Genomic DNA, 16,930 nt, shown 5'->3' on the forward strand with positions numbered 1-16,930 from the left:
CAGAGCTTGATTAAAACTGGGTTGGACCGCTAAGGGCTAGATCAGATTTCTCCAGGATGCATCTGGAGATAACCAGTGGATACCCCCGAACCAAACCTCGTTCCGAGACACTACATCCCCAAATTGTCCTTCGGAGTTGGTCAGGAGTTGCTGCTTTCCAGGAGTAATCCCTCCCTGGTTCTTAGAAGGAGATATAAAATCACAAGCTTACATCTTAATTCTTGCCACTAGGCAAGAGAGGTATTGGAAGGTTTGTACATTTTGGCAGATTTCACACAGGGACTACCAGGATTCTCTTGTCAGAAGATCAGAGCTGAATTCTCCGAGCCACCTGCAGCATTGTTCATCTTCTGCGGATGCGATCTGTCTCTTCTAGGAAGCCCACAGACAAAAAGGTAAGTCTCATAACCAGGGAATTATTTTGGAGGGTCAGTTGGGGTGGACAATGAGATACCCTTTTGGCAAACTGAGCAGAGCTTCTAAATATCTAGTCGGTAATCCCATAAGTACCACCCCCCATCCTGCTACTTCTCCCTAAATAATGCAGGGTCCTTTTGCTTAATGTTCTTATAGATTGCCTTAAAAGGGGATTAGGCGGATTTATAGAGGATAGGTCTATCAGTGGCAACTAGCCATGGTGGCTAAAGGGAACCTCCATGTTCAGAGGCAGTCAACCTCTGAATACCAGTACCAGGAGGCAACATCAGGGGAAGGTCTCAGCCTCTAATGCCCTGTTGGACCTCTAGAGGAACTGGTTGGCCACTGCATGAGACAGGATGCTGGACTAGACGGACCACAGGTCTGATCCAGCAGGGCTGTTTCTATGTTCTTAATATCTTTGGCCGACCATTTGTAAAATTGGTTCTGATCCCAACGAACAACAAACTGGACGGATGGATAATTCAGGGCTTTCTCCTTCATTTTTTCACATAGGCTGGGTGCCTCTTCCCCTGTTCCATCATCCTTCTCCCCATCAAGGGCAAGTTCATGATGTTTTGTAGACACTCAGTACAGAAACTCCAAACCTGTGTCATTTAGGATTGCTGTGTTCTCACACAAAGCACTAAGAGCGCCTTTGGATTTCTCATAAAACTACTTTCCAATCATGTGTAAATACTGTTAAAAGGAAAGATGGCCATTTTTAATGGAATACACATTGTAGCTGAAGTAAGACTGATGTTTGAAATTCAGATGCTTGAAGGAAAAAGTTAAGAGTCACTTGTTAAATTGCGTTAACAGCTCAATATTAAAGTAGTGCATTCAGTAGTACTTCTACGTGTGTTTACCTGGAAATACACCACACTGTAATCAGTGCAAGACTTACTTCTGAGTAAAATGCTTTATATCAGGATGACAGGCTTTTAAATACGTGCTGGAATTGTGGCAAGGGGCTTGAGTTTTAATATGTGTCGGGATCACAACACTGAAATGTGGAATTCGCTGCCAGAGGATGTAGTGATAGCCACAGGAATAAACAACTTTGAAGAGAGATTAGATAGATTCATGAAGGATACATCTATCAATGGCTACTAACCTGGGTGACTGAGGGGAACCTCCACATTCAGAGGCACTAAGCCCACGAATCCCAGAGCTAGGGGGCAATATCAGGAGATGGCCTCGACCTCTATGCCCTGTTGTTGGCCCTCCAGAGGAACTGGTTGGCCACTGTGGGAGGCAGGATGCTGGACTAGATGGACCATTGGTCTGATACAGTAGGGCTCTTCTTATTAGGGTGTAAAGGAGTTCTCATTCATGGCTAGAGATGAACCCATTCAGTAAATACAATAGAGAGTACAGTAATTCTAATTTGGGGTAGGATAGATGATATCCTCCTCAGATTCCTAGAAGATCAGCATGTACAACTGGACATAGGGAAAATACTTCACAAAATGTTTTGTTCTAGGCTTAGACTGCTTCATCTCCTTGAACTCCATAAGAACATAAAAATAGACCTGCTGGATCAGAGCAGTAGTCCATCTCATCCAGCGTCCTGTCTCACACAGTGACCGACCAGTTCCTCAGGAGAGACAACAATAGGGCAGAGAGGCCGAGGCCTTCATAAGAACATCAGAAGAGCCCTGCTGGATCAGACCAGTGGTCCATCTAGACCAGCATCCTACCTCACACAGTGGCCAACCAGGTCCTTTGGAGGAACAAGAAGCCATAGAGGCCCAGGCCTTCCCCTGATGTTGCCTTCTGGCACTGGTATTCAGAGGCTTAACTGCCTTCGAACGAGGAGGTTCCCTTTGGTCACCATGGCTAACAGCCATTCTTAGACCCGTCCTCCATGTATCTGTCTAATCCCCCTTTAAATCTATCTATGCCCATAGCCACCACTGCATCCCCTGGCAGTGAGTCCCACATTTTAATCACTCATTGAGGCTGTCCATTAAGCCACTGTTGTCAACAGTTTACCCCTAAGAAGTTAGAATGTTAGTGAATGTTCCTCGGTTTCACAGCAGCTGAGTCAGGAGATGGCTCATTAGTCAGGCTGTAGGGTGATGAAAGGTAAGAGGGCAGAATCTTTAAAAGGTCACTATTATTATCAATCATTGTTATCTATAGTCTGCCTTTCTCACTGGGACTCAAAGGAGATTACAAGCATGATTAAAAAAAACTTTCAGTCAATTAAGGCGAGATAACATTTTGAATATAAAAGCGGAGATTCCTAGTAAGACAAATTAATGCTGCTGAGCCAGGACTGGAGAATAGAGGAAAACAGATATGGGTCCCGGTCACATGCGTGAGATAATGCGCGGGGGAAGTGAGGCTATTTACCCCGGAGGAAATTGACCCAGAGTTGCGCGATCACATAGTTCTTTGAAGCTGCAGGCATAGCCCGCCACTGCGTGATCAGACGCAATCGCGAGTGAGTTGGGTTTCCCCCCCCTGTTTGTTTTCGATTTGCTTAAATGAAGGATGAATGAATTGCATCTCCACACTGAAGGCTTCCTACGGCAGTATGTGATGATGCGCATACTGAGAAGGGGGGGGGGGAACAAGTGTACAGATTCGGGATTGCCTGATCAGACCATCCTGATGCTATGAGAGTGTGCTGGAGCGATCTCACGGGAAAGTCCGTCTGTGGGCCATAGCAACCCATTTGATACTGGACATTCCTCGGTATTTTTAAACTCTGCTTCTTCGGCGGAGCGAGACGGGTTGCCGACGGGTGCGGGATGCTTGCCAGATGTTCCCATGTGATCGCGCCCTTAAAATCCGCCCGGCATTCATGCCTATCGCGCGGCTACTTCTGCGTGTGATCGGGACCATGAACGACACATGCAAATGTATCTGTTTAAGGCAACAAGACAATCTTTATAAGAAAAACTTTATCCCTAATAGAAACCAGCTCCTGAGTTGAGCCATTACATGGAAGTTTTACTCCCTGTATAAGAATGCCCTCTTGAATAACTCTCTTTTGTACATTTTACAAAACAATAGAGGCGTGGATATAAACTTTAGATAAACTTAAGATAACACACAAGTGATCAAACGGCAAGGTGGAAAAAGAAGAAGAGGAAGCTATTGGATCATGGATTTTAATATTCATACATCTATGTCTTTAGTAATTGAGTGATGGAAAAAGTTCTGCCCAACCAGAACACTGATTTCAGTGGCTGGCCTCTACACATATCAATGCAGGAATTCTATAGGCACCATGGGACCTCAGTTGTGAAAAATTACATATGTGCAGTGGAAAATGGTATCTACCTAGGAAGTTGGTTGTATCCACAGAACTACTAGTGGAATTTTCCCACCCACCCTGCTTCCTGCTGGAGACCACTATCCCATCCAAGGACATGTTCCTAAGAGTTGGGGTGGGGTGGCTTTTGGGTATGGCTGCTAGAATATAGTGTGGGGGTTTGCCATGGGAAAAGGTTGGTGGAAATGTCTCCACCAATGTCATGTGCGGATGGGAATGCCCTTCGGCTTGCAGAAAGGGAAGTTTGGATTCAGTCTGTTTTCTTCTTTCATCTGAAAAGCTAATCTAGTGATAACTTTTCTTTTAAAGAATGAAATTAGAAATAATCTCATGATGATTCCCTTTCTGTTGTCAGATTCTGAAGTTCCTCCTTTTTCAGATCTTGCAATAACTATCTTCCAAGTCATGGAGAGGTGAGTTAGAAACTTCCCAGTGGCTATTAGGGTGTGGTTGGAATAGCTGAGGCTCTGTTTTCCCATGCAATATTATAATTTTTTGAGTTACTGGTCTGTCTGTCTGTCTGTCTCTCTCTCTCTCTTTCCTTCCCTCCCTCCCTCTTTTAAAATCCAATGGTGAAACTTAAAACACATATAGAATCTCAAGAAATATTGGTTTTCTTTTGCAGTGAAGGCTACTGTGGTGTAGTGGTTAGAGCAGTCGTACTCAAACTTTCTAAAAGGGGGACCCACTTCTAAACTTACTTGTCCTTTCAGGACTACTTGCAAAGTAACTCCGTGCCACTTATCCCCTCTCCACAAAGATAAAATGCGAGCACCTCAGATCAGTTAATACAAGTTGCTTTATTTTTCACTTTCAGCATTTATAAATATATAACATTGTTGGTTGTGAATGGTTGTGAATGGTTGTGTGAGTGTATATGTGTATGGCTGTAGATCACTGAAATGATTGCACCTTTAATTTCGTTGTACTATGTACAATGACAATAAAGTATATTATTATTATTATTATTATTATTATTATTATTATTATTGAACAAAAGGTTGCATTTCATAGCCATTTCACGCACTATGTATTGAGGTTAACTGGTGTGGTTAGTCCAGTCACCATTAGTTAGCAGAGTGCTTAAATAAAGCTAAAAATGCAGCAGCGTCACCTTACCAGGTTGTTCACAGGCCCGTAGCTAATGCGGGGCCCACGGGGCCTGCCCCCCCTAGTGTTTCTTCCGGGTCCCCTCCCTCCTGGGCTGGCCCCAAATTGAATTAATGTTATTAACTATGATTTAATTAGCTGCACCTCCCCAGGCTCCCTCTCCAAAAAATCCCTAGCTACGGGGCTGGTTGTTCAAGCTTACAAAGCTACACAGAGCCATGTTGCAAGTTTAGAAGAGAAATACTCCTCTCTTTATTTGAGAAGTACACGTAGGATAGGAAAAGGTAGGGATGGGATAGAGTACTAACTTACTAGCTAAAGGATGGAGGCAGATGGCGAGAGGCCCATCTGCCTCCTGGTGCCAAGAGAGGACCTCATGTCCCTCTCTTGGTGCATGCAGGAGGAGAGTTCGTCTTCATCTGAATGAGAGAGGAGAAGGAAGGGGAAATGGTCCCTGAGAATACAATCTGCATTTCAAAGAGGCCAGTGGCAGAAGAGTAAAGACAGGAAGAAAGGTCAGGATGCCTATCTAACTATCTGGCCTCTCTTGCCACTCAGTCTGGAGGTCTGAGACAGGGGACATCGCGTCTGGAACTTCCAACATTATGCACATTTGGAAAATCCAGATTTGGCACGGAGCCTCTCAGAGCTTCTTCTCCCCCTTCCTGTTCCATCTCCTGCCTGCTGGCCTCGAGACCCATCTGTGAGAAGTTGGGACCAATGTTCCCTCTAAGCTGTGGAGTCTTGTGAGCAAAAATTCTGCTTTGTGAGTTACTGGCTTTAAAGTTGTGAGCCAGTGATTTAGCTACTGCAGAAATCAGTTAGCTCTGGAGCCCTCCTTCCTGAGCCAAGGCAAAAGTGGGTGAGCTGGAGGCTAAAAAATTGTGAGCTAACTCACACTAACTCAGCTTAGAGGGAACACTGGTTGGGACCAGTTTTAGATCCCAGCCCATGGCCTGAGAACCACTGGGTCAGACAGTTGTTAGGGACACCGGGCACCGTTTAGAGACAACCCTTCCACGTCTCGTACTAGAAATTAACCACTAAGGAAGAGACACCTTCAGAGTAGTTCACACAACAACATTCAGAACTTTTAATCCACATTTACATTTTTGGTCAACGCGAGTCCAATTTATACTAGTGCACCCTGCCGCTCTGCCCTTATGCCTGCAGAATCAAAGAGGTGCTGTGAACATGCATAAAGCTCAAACAGCAAACATGCTTGCACGTGGAGCCAGAACACATTGCAAAGTGTGCTGTCAGGAACAGAGTAATAGTTATCCTTTCGAGGAGAGCACGGACTGCAGTTTTGTCTCTGTACGACCTGTGGTATGAATCACCTATTCTTGTGTTGCCACAGCGGTCTTATTTGGCACTGCAATAAAGAAACCAGCTTTTGTGTCACTGCTCTCTTAGCATCTGTTTCCAAACTTGTGTCTCATCACTCTGTCATGGTTTCCCTACAGAACCCTTAGGCCCAGCCTTAACTCCACAGAGGGTCAGAATGCCACCACAGTGACGATTTTCATCCTCTTGGGCTTCACAGAAAAACCCGAACTGGGTCCTCTCTTGTCCGGTATCTTCCTTCTTCTCTACCTGTTCACAGTGCTGGGCAACGGCTGGATGGTCACTTTGATCAGAGCCGAACAGCGCCTTCACACCCCGATGTATTTCTTCCTCAGTAACCTCTCCCTTTTGGACCTCTGCTACTCCTCCGTCATTGCACCCAAGGCACTGGAAGTCCAGCTGCAGTGGGGCAAGGCAACCATCTCCCTGCCGGCTTGTGCCACCCAGATGTTCTGCTTCACTACCCTGGTGACGGCCGAGTGCTTCCTCCTGGCAGCCATGGCATACGATCGTTTCCTGGCCATCTGCCACCCATTGACCTACACCTTGCTCATGACCCAAGGGCGCTGCCTCCAGCTAGTACTCGGGGCTTACAGCTGCGGACTTCTGGGTTCCATCATTCAGACCAGTGGCGCTTTCCGCTTGTCCTACTGTGGCCCCAACCGGATCAACCACTTCTTCTGTGACATCCCCGCGGTCCTGAAGCTCTCCTGCTCGGACACCCATCTCTCTGAAGCTATCCTGTTTGCCTCCACCAGTGTCATCGCTGTGGTGACCACAGCAATCATCTTCATCTCATATATTCGAGTCCTGTGGAGTGTCCTCAGAGGTCACGCCAGTCAGGGGCGGCGAAAAGCCCTCTCTACCTGCACGTCCCACCTCACGACTCTTAGCCTCTTTTATGGCACTGCCATTTTCATGTACGCCCAGCCAAGGACCCAAGGGTCACAAGACCAAGACAAGGTGGTCTCCATGTTCTATACATTGGTGATTCCAATGCTCAATCCACTGATCTACAGCTTGAGGAACAAGGATGTGAAGGAAGCCATGAAGCACTTGATGAGCCGGAAGATAAGAGGTCTGGCTGTTAAGTAGTATTTAGGAGGGAAATTTTCCATTTCAGTAAACAAACAGACATTAAGAGCAAAACAATGAAGGTTATCACTAATTCTGATGTTCTGGGATCATACAGACCAGAGAATTCCAGTTCAGTAGGGCTACAGTCCATCTGAACACCACATTCAGTGTATACTCAAATTGTATATCTACAATATAGATGGAAGCTTTAGCTCGTATCTATTTTATTAGATTTGTATCCCGCCCTCCCCACATAGTGGGCTCAGGGTGAGTTCCATCATAAAGAATATACAAACAGTTAAAATTCATCAATTAAAATACCATTACTGATTCCCGTATTTCTAGCCAGCGCCTCAACAGATGAGGTCTAGTACAATTTGGGCTCCAGCTGATGACACAGTTCTGATCCACTGGAGGGGAGGCCTCAACTAAAAGCCTGGCAGAAGAGCTCCGTCTCGCAGGCCCTGTGGAACTGTTACAAGTCCCGCAGGGCCCTGATCTCATATGGGAGCTCATTCCACCAGGTAGGGGCCAGGGCTGAAAAGGCCCTGGCCCCAGTTGAGAGAAGACAGATGTCCCTGGGGCCAGGGACCACCAGAAGATGCTGATTTGCAGATTGTAAAGTTCTCCAGGGCTCATTGGTTTTAGAATCCTTGGCTTTAAAAAATCTATTTAATGACAGAAGGAATTTAACTTAATTTTCACACCCTTAGCCCCCCCCCCAATACAATCACTTAAAGCAGGATTCTCTTTCTAGCACTGATGTGTATGTTATGAACAAGGATGTCTAAAGTGAAGAAGCCTTGGTGGTGGTGGTGGAAAACACCATCAAGTTGCAACCGACTTAAGGCAACCCCCTCAGAGGGCTTTCAAGGCAAGAGATGAACAGAGGTGGTTTGCCATCGCCTGCCTTTGCGTAGCAACCCTGGTGGTCTCCCGTCCAAATACCAACCTGGGCTGAGCATGCTAAGCTTCTGAGATCAGAGAGGAGCCTTGTTAGCAATCCACGAGTAAGTGCTGTCGTCGTTTTGGAGACTCTCTGCCCACGCAGGTAGCACAAGCTGAGTGTGAAAGAGAAGACACGGCATCCGCCAATCCAAGTTTTTATTTATATGTATTTATTATTCAGGTCTGAGATTCCTTTTTCAAGGCTAGTCTTCTAAAGCTAGAATATTTCCTACACTCAGTTCATAGCAGAAGGACCCCAACTTCTGCTGGTTTTTAAAAGATGCATTTTATGATGGATAGAGAAGGGGTGTCGAACTCATTTGTTATGGAGGGCTGGATCTGACATAAATTGGACTTTGTCGGGCCGGGCCATGTGTGTCATAAAATGTAATGCCAGGTAGGAGAGACATAAACTTTATAAAAGACACAAACACAAAGATTTTTTTTACTTAAAAAAACATGCTTAAACTATTAGCTCTGTAAGCTGCAAACCTACTTTTGATTTATTGACATTCACCACAGAAATCTCATGCTCAGAGTTCTGAGTCTAGGACCCAGGGTAAAACGTGAAACGGCTGAGTGATTAAGAGGGTCTGGCGAAGCAAGCTATGATGCAGCAGCAGCAGAACTGGAAGCAGGACATGGCCAGTTCCACTGCGGGCCTGATAGAAGCCCTCCGGGGGCCTGATCCGGCCCATGGGCCACATGTTTGACACCCCTGTTCTAGAGCCTGCTGGGGCATATTATGAGGGAAAAGCAAGAAACAAAATATTTATAAAATGCTACCACTGAGGCAAGAGGAAAGTAGAGACGACCCCCAGGCACTCCTCCATTGTGCTTGGACTGAAACCTTGTTAAAATGATACTTTAGTTACTTGTTAACTTTAAAGCAGTGTGACAACACAACCACTCCCCACCCAAAAACAAGTAAATATATTTCTCTAGCAGAGGCTTAACCTTCAAGCTGCAGTACCCAGCTACAAACAGAAGAGTAACTTACTATCAACACAGTAGAAACAAGTCACCGTTTAAAACTCTTTATTTAATAGACTGACTCCACAGGAATGACAATATTTTAAGAGACATCTGAAGCTTTCAGTGTATTAAGGCATTACAAAAATCTGTTCCACGCACAAAGCAGAGGTGTGAATTAAAGCCCCATGCTAGTTCAGTTGTTCCCGCAAACTATCGGTTTTATGGTTAACAGTTGTTTGCCTTTTTCACTTTGGTTATCAATATTTGTAAGATACAGTTAAATAAAATGACCTGAACTCCTGAATCCAACCACTCTCAAGACACTATGGACATTGATTTTAATGTACCAATGAATAAAACAGACGAAACCATAGATCAACCACTAATACAGTTCTTACGTCAGATCTGTGGAATACCGAATTGCGTGGTAGGTACCGCCCTCAGATTAGAATTGGGCCAACATTCCATCGAAACCAGAGCTTGGATCTTGGCTCTGAATATGAGACTTGAAATAATTTCCTCAGAGAATAACAGCTTACTGTTTTATATGAAGCATGACAACTTCTCTAGGGCGTGGAACCGAGCAATAGAAAAAAAACTGAACGTCGTGCAATGCTCAGAAAATGTAATTGCTGCTCTAGGATGGCCGTTAGCTTGTAAAACCATCAAGAAATTAATTATGAAGGTAGATGCGAACAGCACCATATGCAGAGCTAGGAGGGTTTGCTTTTCCCTTTATATGACGATTCCCTAAAACTTTACAATTCTAATGTACCTGTTCAGCTTAACAGTCCCAAAGTATAGACGAGCAATTATGCTCACAAGATTAAATGCACTGCCTTCTGCAGTTTCTGAAGGCCACATATTGGGTGTACCTTTCTCAAACTGATAATGTGGCTTGGGTGCTATCGAATCTTTAAGTCACATCGTATTTGAATGTCCCTGCTATATCAAGGCGAGACAGAAATGGATTAAACCTTTGACATTACAGTGGACAGAGTCTTCAGTAGATGTTTTAGTTCCTAAACTATTAGCAGACTCAAGAGTAGAAAATTTACTCACTTTAGTTAAATTTTTAGTCCAGGTCATGAGAATTTGGGCAACTTGTTAGAAAACAGCTGTCTTTGTAGCTTATGTACTAACCCTCTCTGGCCTGAATTTTTCCTTTCTTCCTCATATTCCCAGTCATGTTTGATAAACACTGCTTAAGATCTACAGGTCAGAGGAGTTGAGTAAGTAAGAAAGAAAGAGTTTAAAGTAAAACACTACTTCAGACAAGTGGGATTGGTATTTTGAGTTATTTGCAAACACGGCGATATTCACATTCAAACTCAACATCGGTCTAAGAAACATGAACACTATCAGGCCAGATACATTTCAATTTCAACCGTTCTGTTTACCCTTGAACCATTTAAAGAAGATTCTTGCTTGACAAAAAATTCCCTTGAAAAACCTTTTGCCCAAGTATCAGAACTAGGGTAGCGCTGGTACACGAGGGCATGTTCACATATGGCAAGAGCACCCTGTAGCCACATGAATCCCTGATTTGTAGGCAATTTCACACTCAACCTTTCCCCAAGAACCTGTACCATTCCAAATGGCAATCATGTATGTTTCTAATTTTGCCCTGTACATGTATACATAGCAGGAACCTTTTGCCCGTTTTTGCTTCCCTGAGTGTATTGCGGAAGATGCTTGTGCGATCATCACACAAGACGGTGCATAACTGCTGGCTCCGGATTTCCGGGGCTATGAGGTGCCCTAAACGCCTCCCCCCTCCCGGTGCCTCCTGCTGCCCACTCATCTCTTCTGTCCCTCAGGTCTTGGTCTGCAGTATGGCCCAGTGGGAGGTGGAAAGTAGAATCTTCATCTTCTCCTGCGCCCTCACTCAAAGTGAGCAGACCAATCAGCTGTGACAGCACAAGGGAGAAGGAGGGACAAAGGGTGACAGGTCTCCCTCCTATTGGAGCACAGGCCTCAGTAGGCACCCAGTGATTCTGATTTCTGATCCTAGCCCTGCTGTGTATACCACAGTATGGGCTTTCCCCCTATCTGCCACCAGTGTACATGTGTTGGGATAAGGTCAGGTATGAGGTGACCTCCTATAATGCCTCCCACAATGCATTGCAGAATATTTTGGAGCAGGGATAATATTTACATTCAGCACTGTAACAAAATCTTCTCTGATGAGCCTATTTGTAAGCGGAGTCCTCCTCTGAACATACAATAGTACGAAATCTGGTAATGAAGCGACATTCAAGTTATCGAAAAAACGATGTTATATTGAAACTTTACATCCTATGAACAAATGAAAGTTTTTGAAAAAGCATCATTCATTAATTATGTCCCTTTTGGCAGCTGCGTACATTGGTCTTAAAGCTATGACTTTGGTATAAGGATAGGGGTTTCAAAAGCTCACAAGGCTGAATCAGATCTGGACAATCCAGAACTTTCAAGATAACAAACATTTCCCACATCCCAGAAAAACACCTATCAGGGCAGAGTCTCAGGTGTGACGCACAGAGGTCCATGAACAGAAGTCCCAGTGCTTCTCCTTCTTTAAGCATTAGGAGCATGGTGTAAATTAGGATCGGGACCATGGTGTGAGGTGTGTGGTTGTGTCAACCCTTCCCACAATCCCGTTTTCCTGATCAAAAGGGAGCCACTATTTGTCCCACTCGGGTAACCATTATCAGCACCGATGCTCCCCCAGTGGGGTGAATGGTGGCTCCCTAGGGCCATTTTCAGATTGAGAAAATGGTACTGAGGTTTCACTCCTCCTCCCCTTGAGGTTTTGATCTGACTCAGGCCCCCATGCGCTTGAATTTTAGTGAAGAAGAAATGCTGGGAGCTCTGTTCATGGAATCAGAGCCACACCTCCTTGAAGTCTTAGATACCAACTATATAGGACTGCAACAGAGGAGCACCTTTAAACTTGTTTTTTCCCTAACAACATTTAAAGAGAATGTGTGGATAACATGCTTTAAAGCACAAAGAGTGAGTGGGGTCAGCATTTCTCACTCTTCTTCTAGGCACTTTTCTGCCGGACAGATTCCATTTCCAGTATTTATGTCTGATCAGGGAAGCGATCTTCACCACCTGCTATGTGTCTACTAACCTTTCCCCATAGCAGGAAAGCCCACAGCTAACCTTCAAGCAACGGGCACTTAGGTGTCTTGTTTTATCCAGTGCACGATGGGAACAGAAAATTCATACAAAGCTACAGAGCTGTTGTGAGTCAGACCAAAGAACTGTAGCCCCACAAGTGGCCTATCTCCCATCACCATGACCTGCTTGGCAATTTTTTAATGATCCCTACATACTGCTCATCCCCCTCATGGATCACCGCCTTGTCGTGGCGAGGGGGTTTCTGTGGTTCGATGAAGCTGTGGGCTATGCCGTTGAGGGCCACCCAAGACGGACAGGCCACAACAGAGAACTCAGACCAAGTGTGCTCATAGTAACGTAAGAAAATCCCCAGTCTTATTCAAAATGGCGGCCATAATAAATATGGTGGCTTGCTGGGTTACCACGGAAACATGGAAGAATGGTTTCAAGGGGGAGCCTCTGGGGAAGAGGAAAGTTAGGCCAAACTGGGTCACTGAGATGGTTAGGGATGCCTTCCATAAGGTATGTCATCCAGGAACAAGCCTCCCAACTATTTAACATTTCCTAGGGCATGTATGTCTGCATTCTCCAGAATTTCCACCTTCCGGTTATCAGGTCCTGGCATCACTACGTTGTTCACCATGGCCCGAGCCACAGTCACTGTGGGGACGGAGTACAACGTGGGGCAGACATAAGCGACTGCTCCAAGGACTTTTCTGGTCACCCACTCGCCAGGACGGGACTCCCGACGATCACACAGCAGGACTCTGCAGGAGAGGAGAGGAGAGACGCGGATCAAAAACCAGCTCCCCCCAGTTTTACATTAACTACCTCTCAGTCCTGCCCCAAATGATGATGACTGTGAGAGAATAATGGGCAACAGCGAGGGCCTCTTAGATGGGAGAAGCGTGTGGAGAAACACGACACAAGAAGGGACGATGCAGGTGGGTGGGAAGGAGGCAAGACGTTGCCAGCATTTCCCAGCAACACTAAGAGCAATGAGGAACAACTGACCCAGGAATGTAATTGAATAATAGATCCCCCCCCCGACGGGACCTATACACCCACCCCAGACTAGAGATGTAAAATTTCCGGAAATTTTGAAGCTCGGAAAAAAACCCGGTTTTTTTCCGGGGGAAAACGGAAATTTTCGGAAAAATTGAAAAAAAATGCTACATTAGCATTTCTTTTGTTTTTTCCAGATTGAAAGTCATTCTGTTACTTTAGGAACATAAAATATGACTATGGACCTTTTTACTTGGCATGAAATTATCACAACTAGCATATTAAAAATATAGTGTATCCAAACAATTATTTCAAACAGAATACCCCACCCACATGCAAAACCAAAACTGAAACTTTTTTATTTTCTTCTGACAATCGCACCTCCTAAAGGAAGAAATGCATCTTGTTCTTGCATTGGAGGGTTCAGTTTGTAACCTAGGACTTGCTTGTCCTCAGTGCACAGAAATTAGATCAATCTGATACCATATATATATATTTTTTTAGAAATGATTTGGAAAATATTTGAACACCTTGTCTTAAAATATTTTATTCATCATGTTAAAATAAAACGTTCCATAAGCAATTTTTTTCTTTTTTCAATTTTTCCAATTTTTCGGAAAAAAACAAAAAGGCTTCAGGAAAAAAAACGGGAAAAAACGGTTTTTTTTCCGGGCCTTCACATCTCTACCCTAGACCACAAAATGGAACCTAGGCCCAGGCTAGTTTACATGGCACATGGGTGGCTACTAGCCTCATGGCTGTTTCCTGTGCTGTTCTAGAACTGACGACACTCCTGTTGTGCAAATGCCAAGTAAAGGGACCACGGATGGAGAGAAAATAGCTCAGCAAGAGCAACATGGATGGAGTCTTGAACTTGGGCCAGGAAGGTCAGGATTACGTTCCCTACTCAGCCATGAGACTGACTCTTGGTCACTGTCTTTCACCCAAACCTGACTTAACTCCATAAACGCCACTCTGAGTGCTACAGAAGAAGCACAGGACAGGCAGACAAATGTACAGACCGATAAAAGGGGCACCCAACACACACACAAGCTCTCCTCCCTTGGATCAGTAAACCTTCTGGGTCTGTGTTCACAGTGACTATTGCTACTGAGAACAAATTTAGAGCCCAGTGGGGCACCTATAAGACCAACAAAGGTTTATTCAAGGTATGGGCTTTCGTGTGCAGGCACACTTTTTCAAATACACTGGAATGGAAGGTAGAGTCCAAACTTATAGACGGGATCTGAACAGCAAATTAACATGCAACATGGTGAAGATGCTTTAAGATATGCAAAGACAAAACTAAGTAACAAGCTAAGGCTATAAGGTCAACAGTTGTTTTGATTTAATAAGGGGGGGAAGGAAAGCAATGCAATAAATATGTCAAAATAGGGGATAAATGCGTAAAGGCATCTTCTCTAATTGTGGGAAGTAAACTGAGATTTCCCATTTGTCTCCTCTTGGATGTGGAGGTAACTTAACAGCCTTTCTTTCTTTCTTTTTTTGAGGTGGGTGCAGCGGTATGTCAGCAAAAACATTTTAATATTCCTTGCATCGCATTCAGTATTCTAATATACTATTATACCTACTACTGCTTCAGACCAACACGGCTGACCACCTGGAACTATTGTTATTGAGGTCTACCACTTTAGACACAACACAGGCAGGAGATCCAGGTTAAAATCCCCATTTTGCCACGAAGTTTGCAGGGGGATCTTGGCGCACGGACTCTCTCAGCCTTACCTACCTCCCAGGGATGTTGTAAGACAACGTAGTGGAAGAACCACCTGCACAGCCCTTCCTTGGAGGAAGAGTAGGATAAAAATGCATAATAGGGGAAGTGCCATCGAGTTGCATGAAGGCAAGACACTAACAGAGGTGGTTTGTCATTGCCTGCCTCTGCAGTGGCAACCCTGGACTTGCTTGCTGGTCATCCAAGTACTAACCGGGGCTGACCCTGCTTCACTTCTGAGATCTGATGGGGCTAGCCTGGGCCATCCAGGTTAGGGCACCAGAATGCATAGGAAATGCTGGCAATGCTAGGGCATAAGATTGCATAATATCCAAACTACAAGATGTCATAGTCCCACTGTACACGGCATTGGTCAGGCTGCACCTGGACACTGTGTGCAGTTCTGGAGGCCTCACTTCAAAAAGGATGTGGACAGAGTGGAGCGGGTGCAGAGGAGAGCAATGAGGATGATCAGGGGCCTGGAGACCAAGCCCTGTGAGGAAAGGCGGAGGGACTTGGGAAATGTCCAGTCTGGAGAAGAGGAGGTTGAGGGGGGACATGACCAATGTTCCCTCTAAACTGTGGAGTCTTGTGAGCAAAAATTCTACTTTGTGAGCTACAGACATTAAAGTTGTGCGTGAGCTATTTGGCTACTGCATAAATTAGTTTGTTCAGGAGCCATCCTTCCTGAGCTAAGACAAAAATCTGTGAGCCAGAGGCTAAAAAACTGTGAGCTAGCTCACACTAACTCAGCTTAGAGGGAACACTGGACATGACTGCTCTCAAGGTATCTGAAGGGCTGCCACTTAGAGGACGGCAGGGAGCTGTTCCTGTGGGCAGCAGAGGAGAGGACTCGCAATCATGGGTTTCAATTAAGGGTGGGAAGGTACCGGCTGGCTCTTAGGGAAAACTTTTTTATAGCAAGAGGTCTTCAACAGTGGAATTGGCTCTCTCGGGAGGTGTTGGGCTCCCCCTCACTGGCAGTCTTTGAGCAGCGGCTGGACAAACACTTGTCAGGGATGCTCTAGGCTGATCCTGCACTGAGCAGGGGGTTGGACTAGAGGGCCTGTACAGCCCCTTCCAACTCTGTGATTCTAGGATTCTATAGATAAGTAAAAACATCTACCTCTTACTGCTCCATCTTTGCTAAACGTGAAATATAGTATCACCTGCTTAAACATCATTCAACTTCGATAAGTGAACTTGAGCTACATGTGCTTCTGGAAACCAAGATGGATATGCCGGCGTGAAACTTCCCCGTGCACACACCCACAGCCTGTGTCTTGATTCTCCTCCTGAACAGCCGGCAAGCTTACAAGATACAGTCATTTCTTTTACTTACAAGAAGCTTCATGTACAATACACATTTGCAATGAATCGACGCAAAGAAGCATTGCTCCACAGGTTCCCATGATGAACCTGATGCCCTTTGATGACCCACGCATGAGGGCCAATTGCTGAACATTCCAGAAGGATGGATGCTCAACCAGTGGCTGGGGTCATAAAAAGTCCTCACCCATCCATCTCCACATACACGTCTGTTAATACTTACGCTGGTCTGAATATGGAGCAGCGGTCAAAGCCAACCGCTTCGACCCTGGACTCTGCTTCACCCTACAGGGGGGATACAGTAAACCAGACGTTAGGCACAAGCTCTCAAACACACCCATGCAAACAGCACTTGGTTCCACACTCAAAAATTACAGGCCACAGGTATGAAGCTGGCCTATGAATTAAACAGGGGCTAAAGTCTTCCAAAAGCATATTCCACTGCCTAGAGAGCAATCACCAGGGGTCATTTCGTAGAAAAAGAGCTGCAGGAGCTCATTAGCATAACTCATTAGCATAACTTATTTGCATATGCCACACCCCCTGACATCACCGGAAGTGTGTCAGAAGGCAACCCCCCCCGCTCAGGC

The 16,930-nt window shown here is 45.2% G+C and overlaps 2 protein-coding genes across 2 annotated transcripts in view; one reads left to right on the forward strand and one right to left on the reverse strand.

Moving 5' to 3' along the window:
- Positions 1 to 2,501: 2,501 nt before the first annotated feature.
- LOC107114867 (olfactory receptor 5B21-like) lies at positions 2,502 to 7,258 on the forward strand. Its single transcript, XM_015416470.1, has 3 exons — positions 2,502 to 2,508; positions 4,062 to 4,119; positions 6,283 to 7,258. Exons 1-3 carry the CDS (start codon positions 2,502 to 2,504, stop codon positions 7,256 to 7,258), a joined length of 1,041 nt encoding a protein of 346 aa, XP_015271956.1.
- A 5,296-nt stretch (positions 7,259 to 12,554) lies between these two features.
- LOC107114933 (oxidoreductase HTATIP2-like) overlaps positions 12,555 to 16,930 on the reverse strand; it is a 10,982-nt gene continuing 6,606 nt past the window's right edge. Inside the window, exons 4-5 of the mRNA XM_015416543.1 lie at positions 16,564 to 16,625; positions 12,555 to 13,038 (exon numbers count right to left, since the gene is read on the reverse strand). Of these exons, the coding sequence (XP_015272029.1) occupies positions 12,822 to 13,038; positions 16,564 to 16,625 (279 nt within the window). The 3' untranslated portion in view covers positions 12,555 to 12,821. The remainder of the gene's footprint in view (positions 13,039 to 16,563; positions 16,626 to 16,930) is intronic.

This window comes from Gekko japonicus, unplaced genomic scaffold (assembly GCF_001447785.1).
Source record: "Gekko japonicus isolate JY-2015 unplaced genomic scaffold, Gekko_japonicus_V1.1 scaffold2803, whole genome shotgun sequence".
Taxonomy (NCBI): Eukaryota; Metazoa; Chordata; class Lepidosauria; order Squamata; family Gekkonidae; genus Gekko; species Gekko japonicus.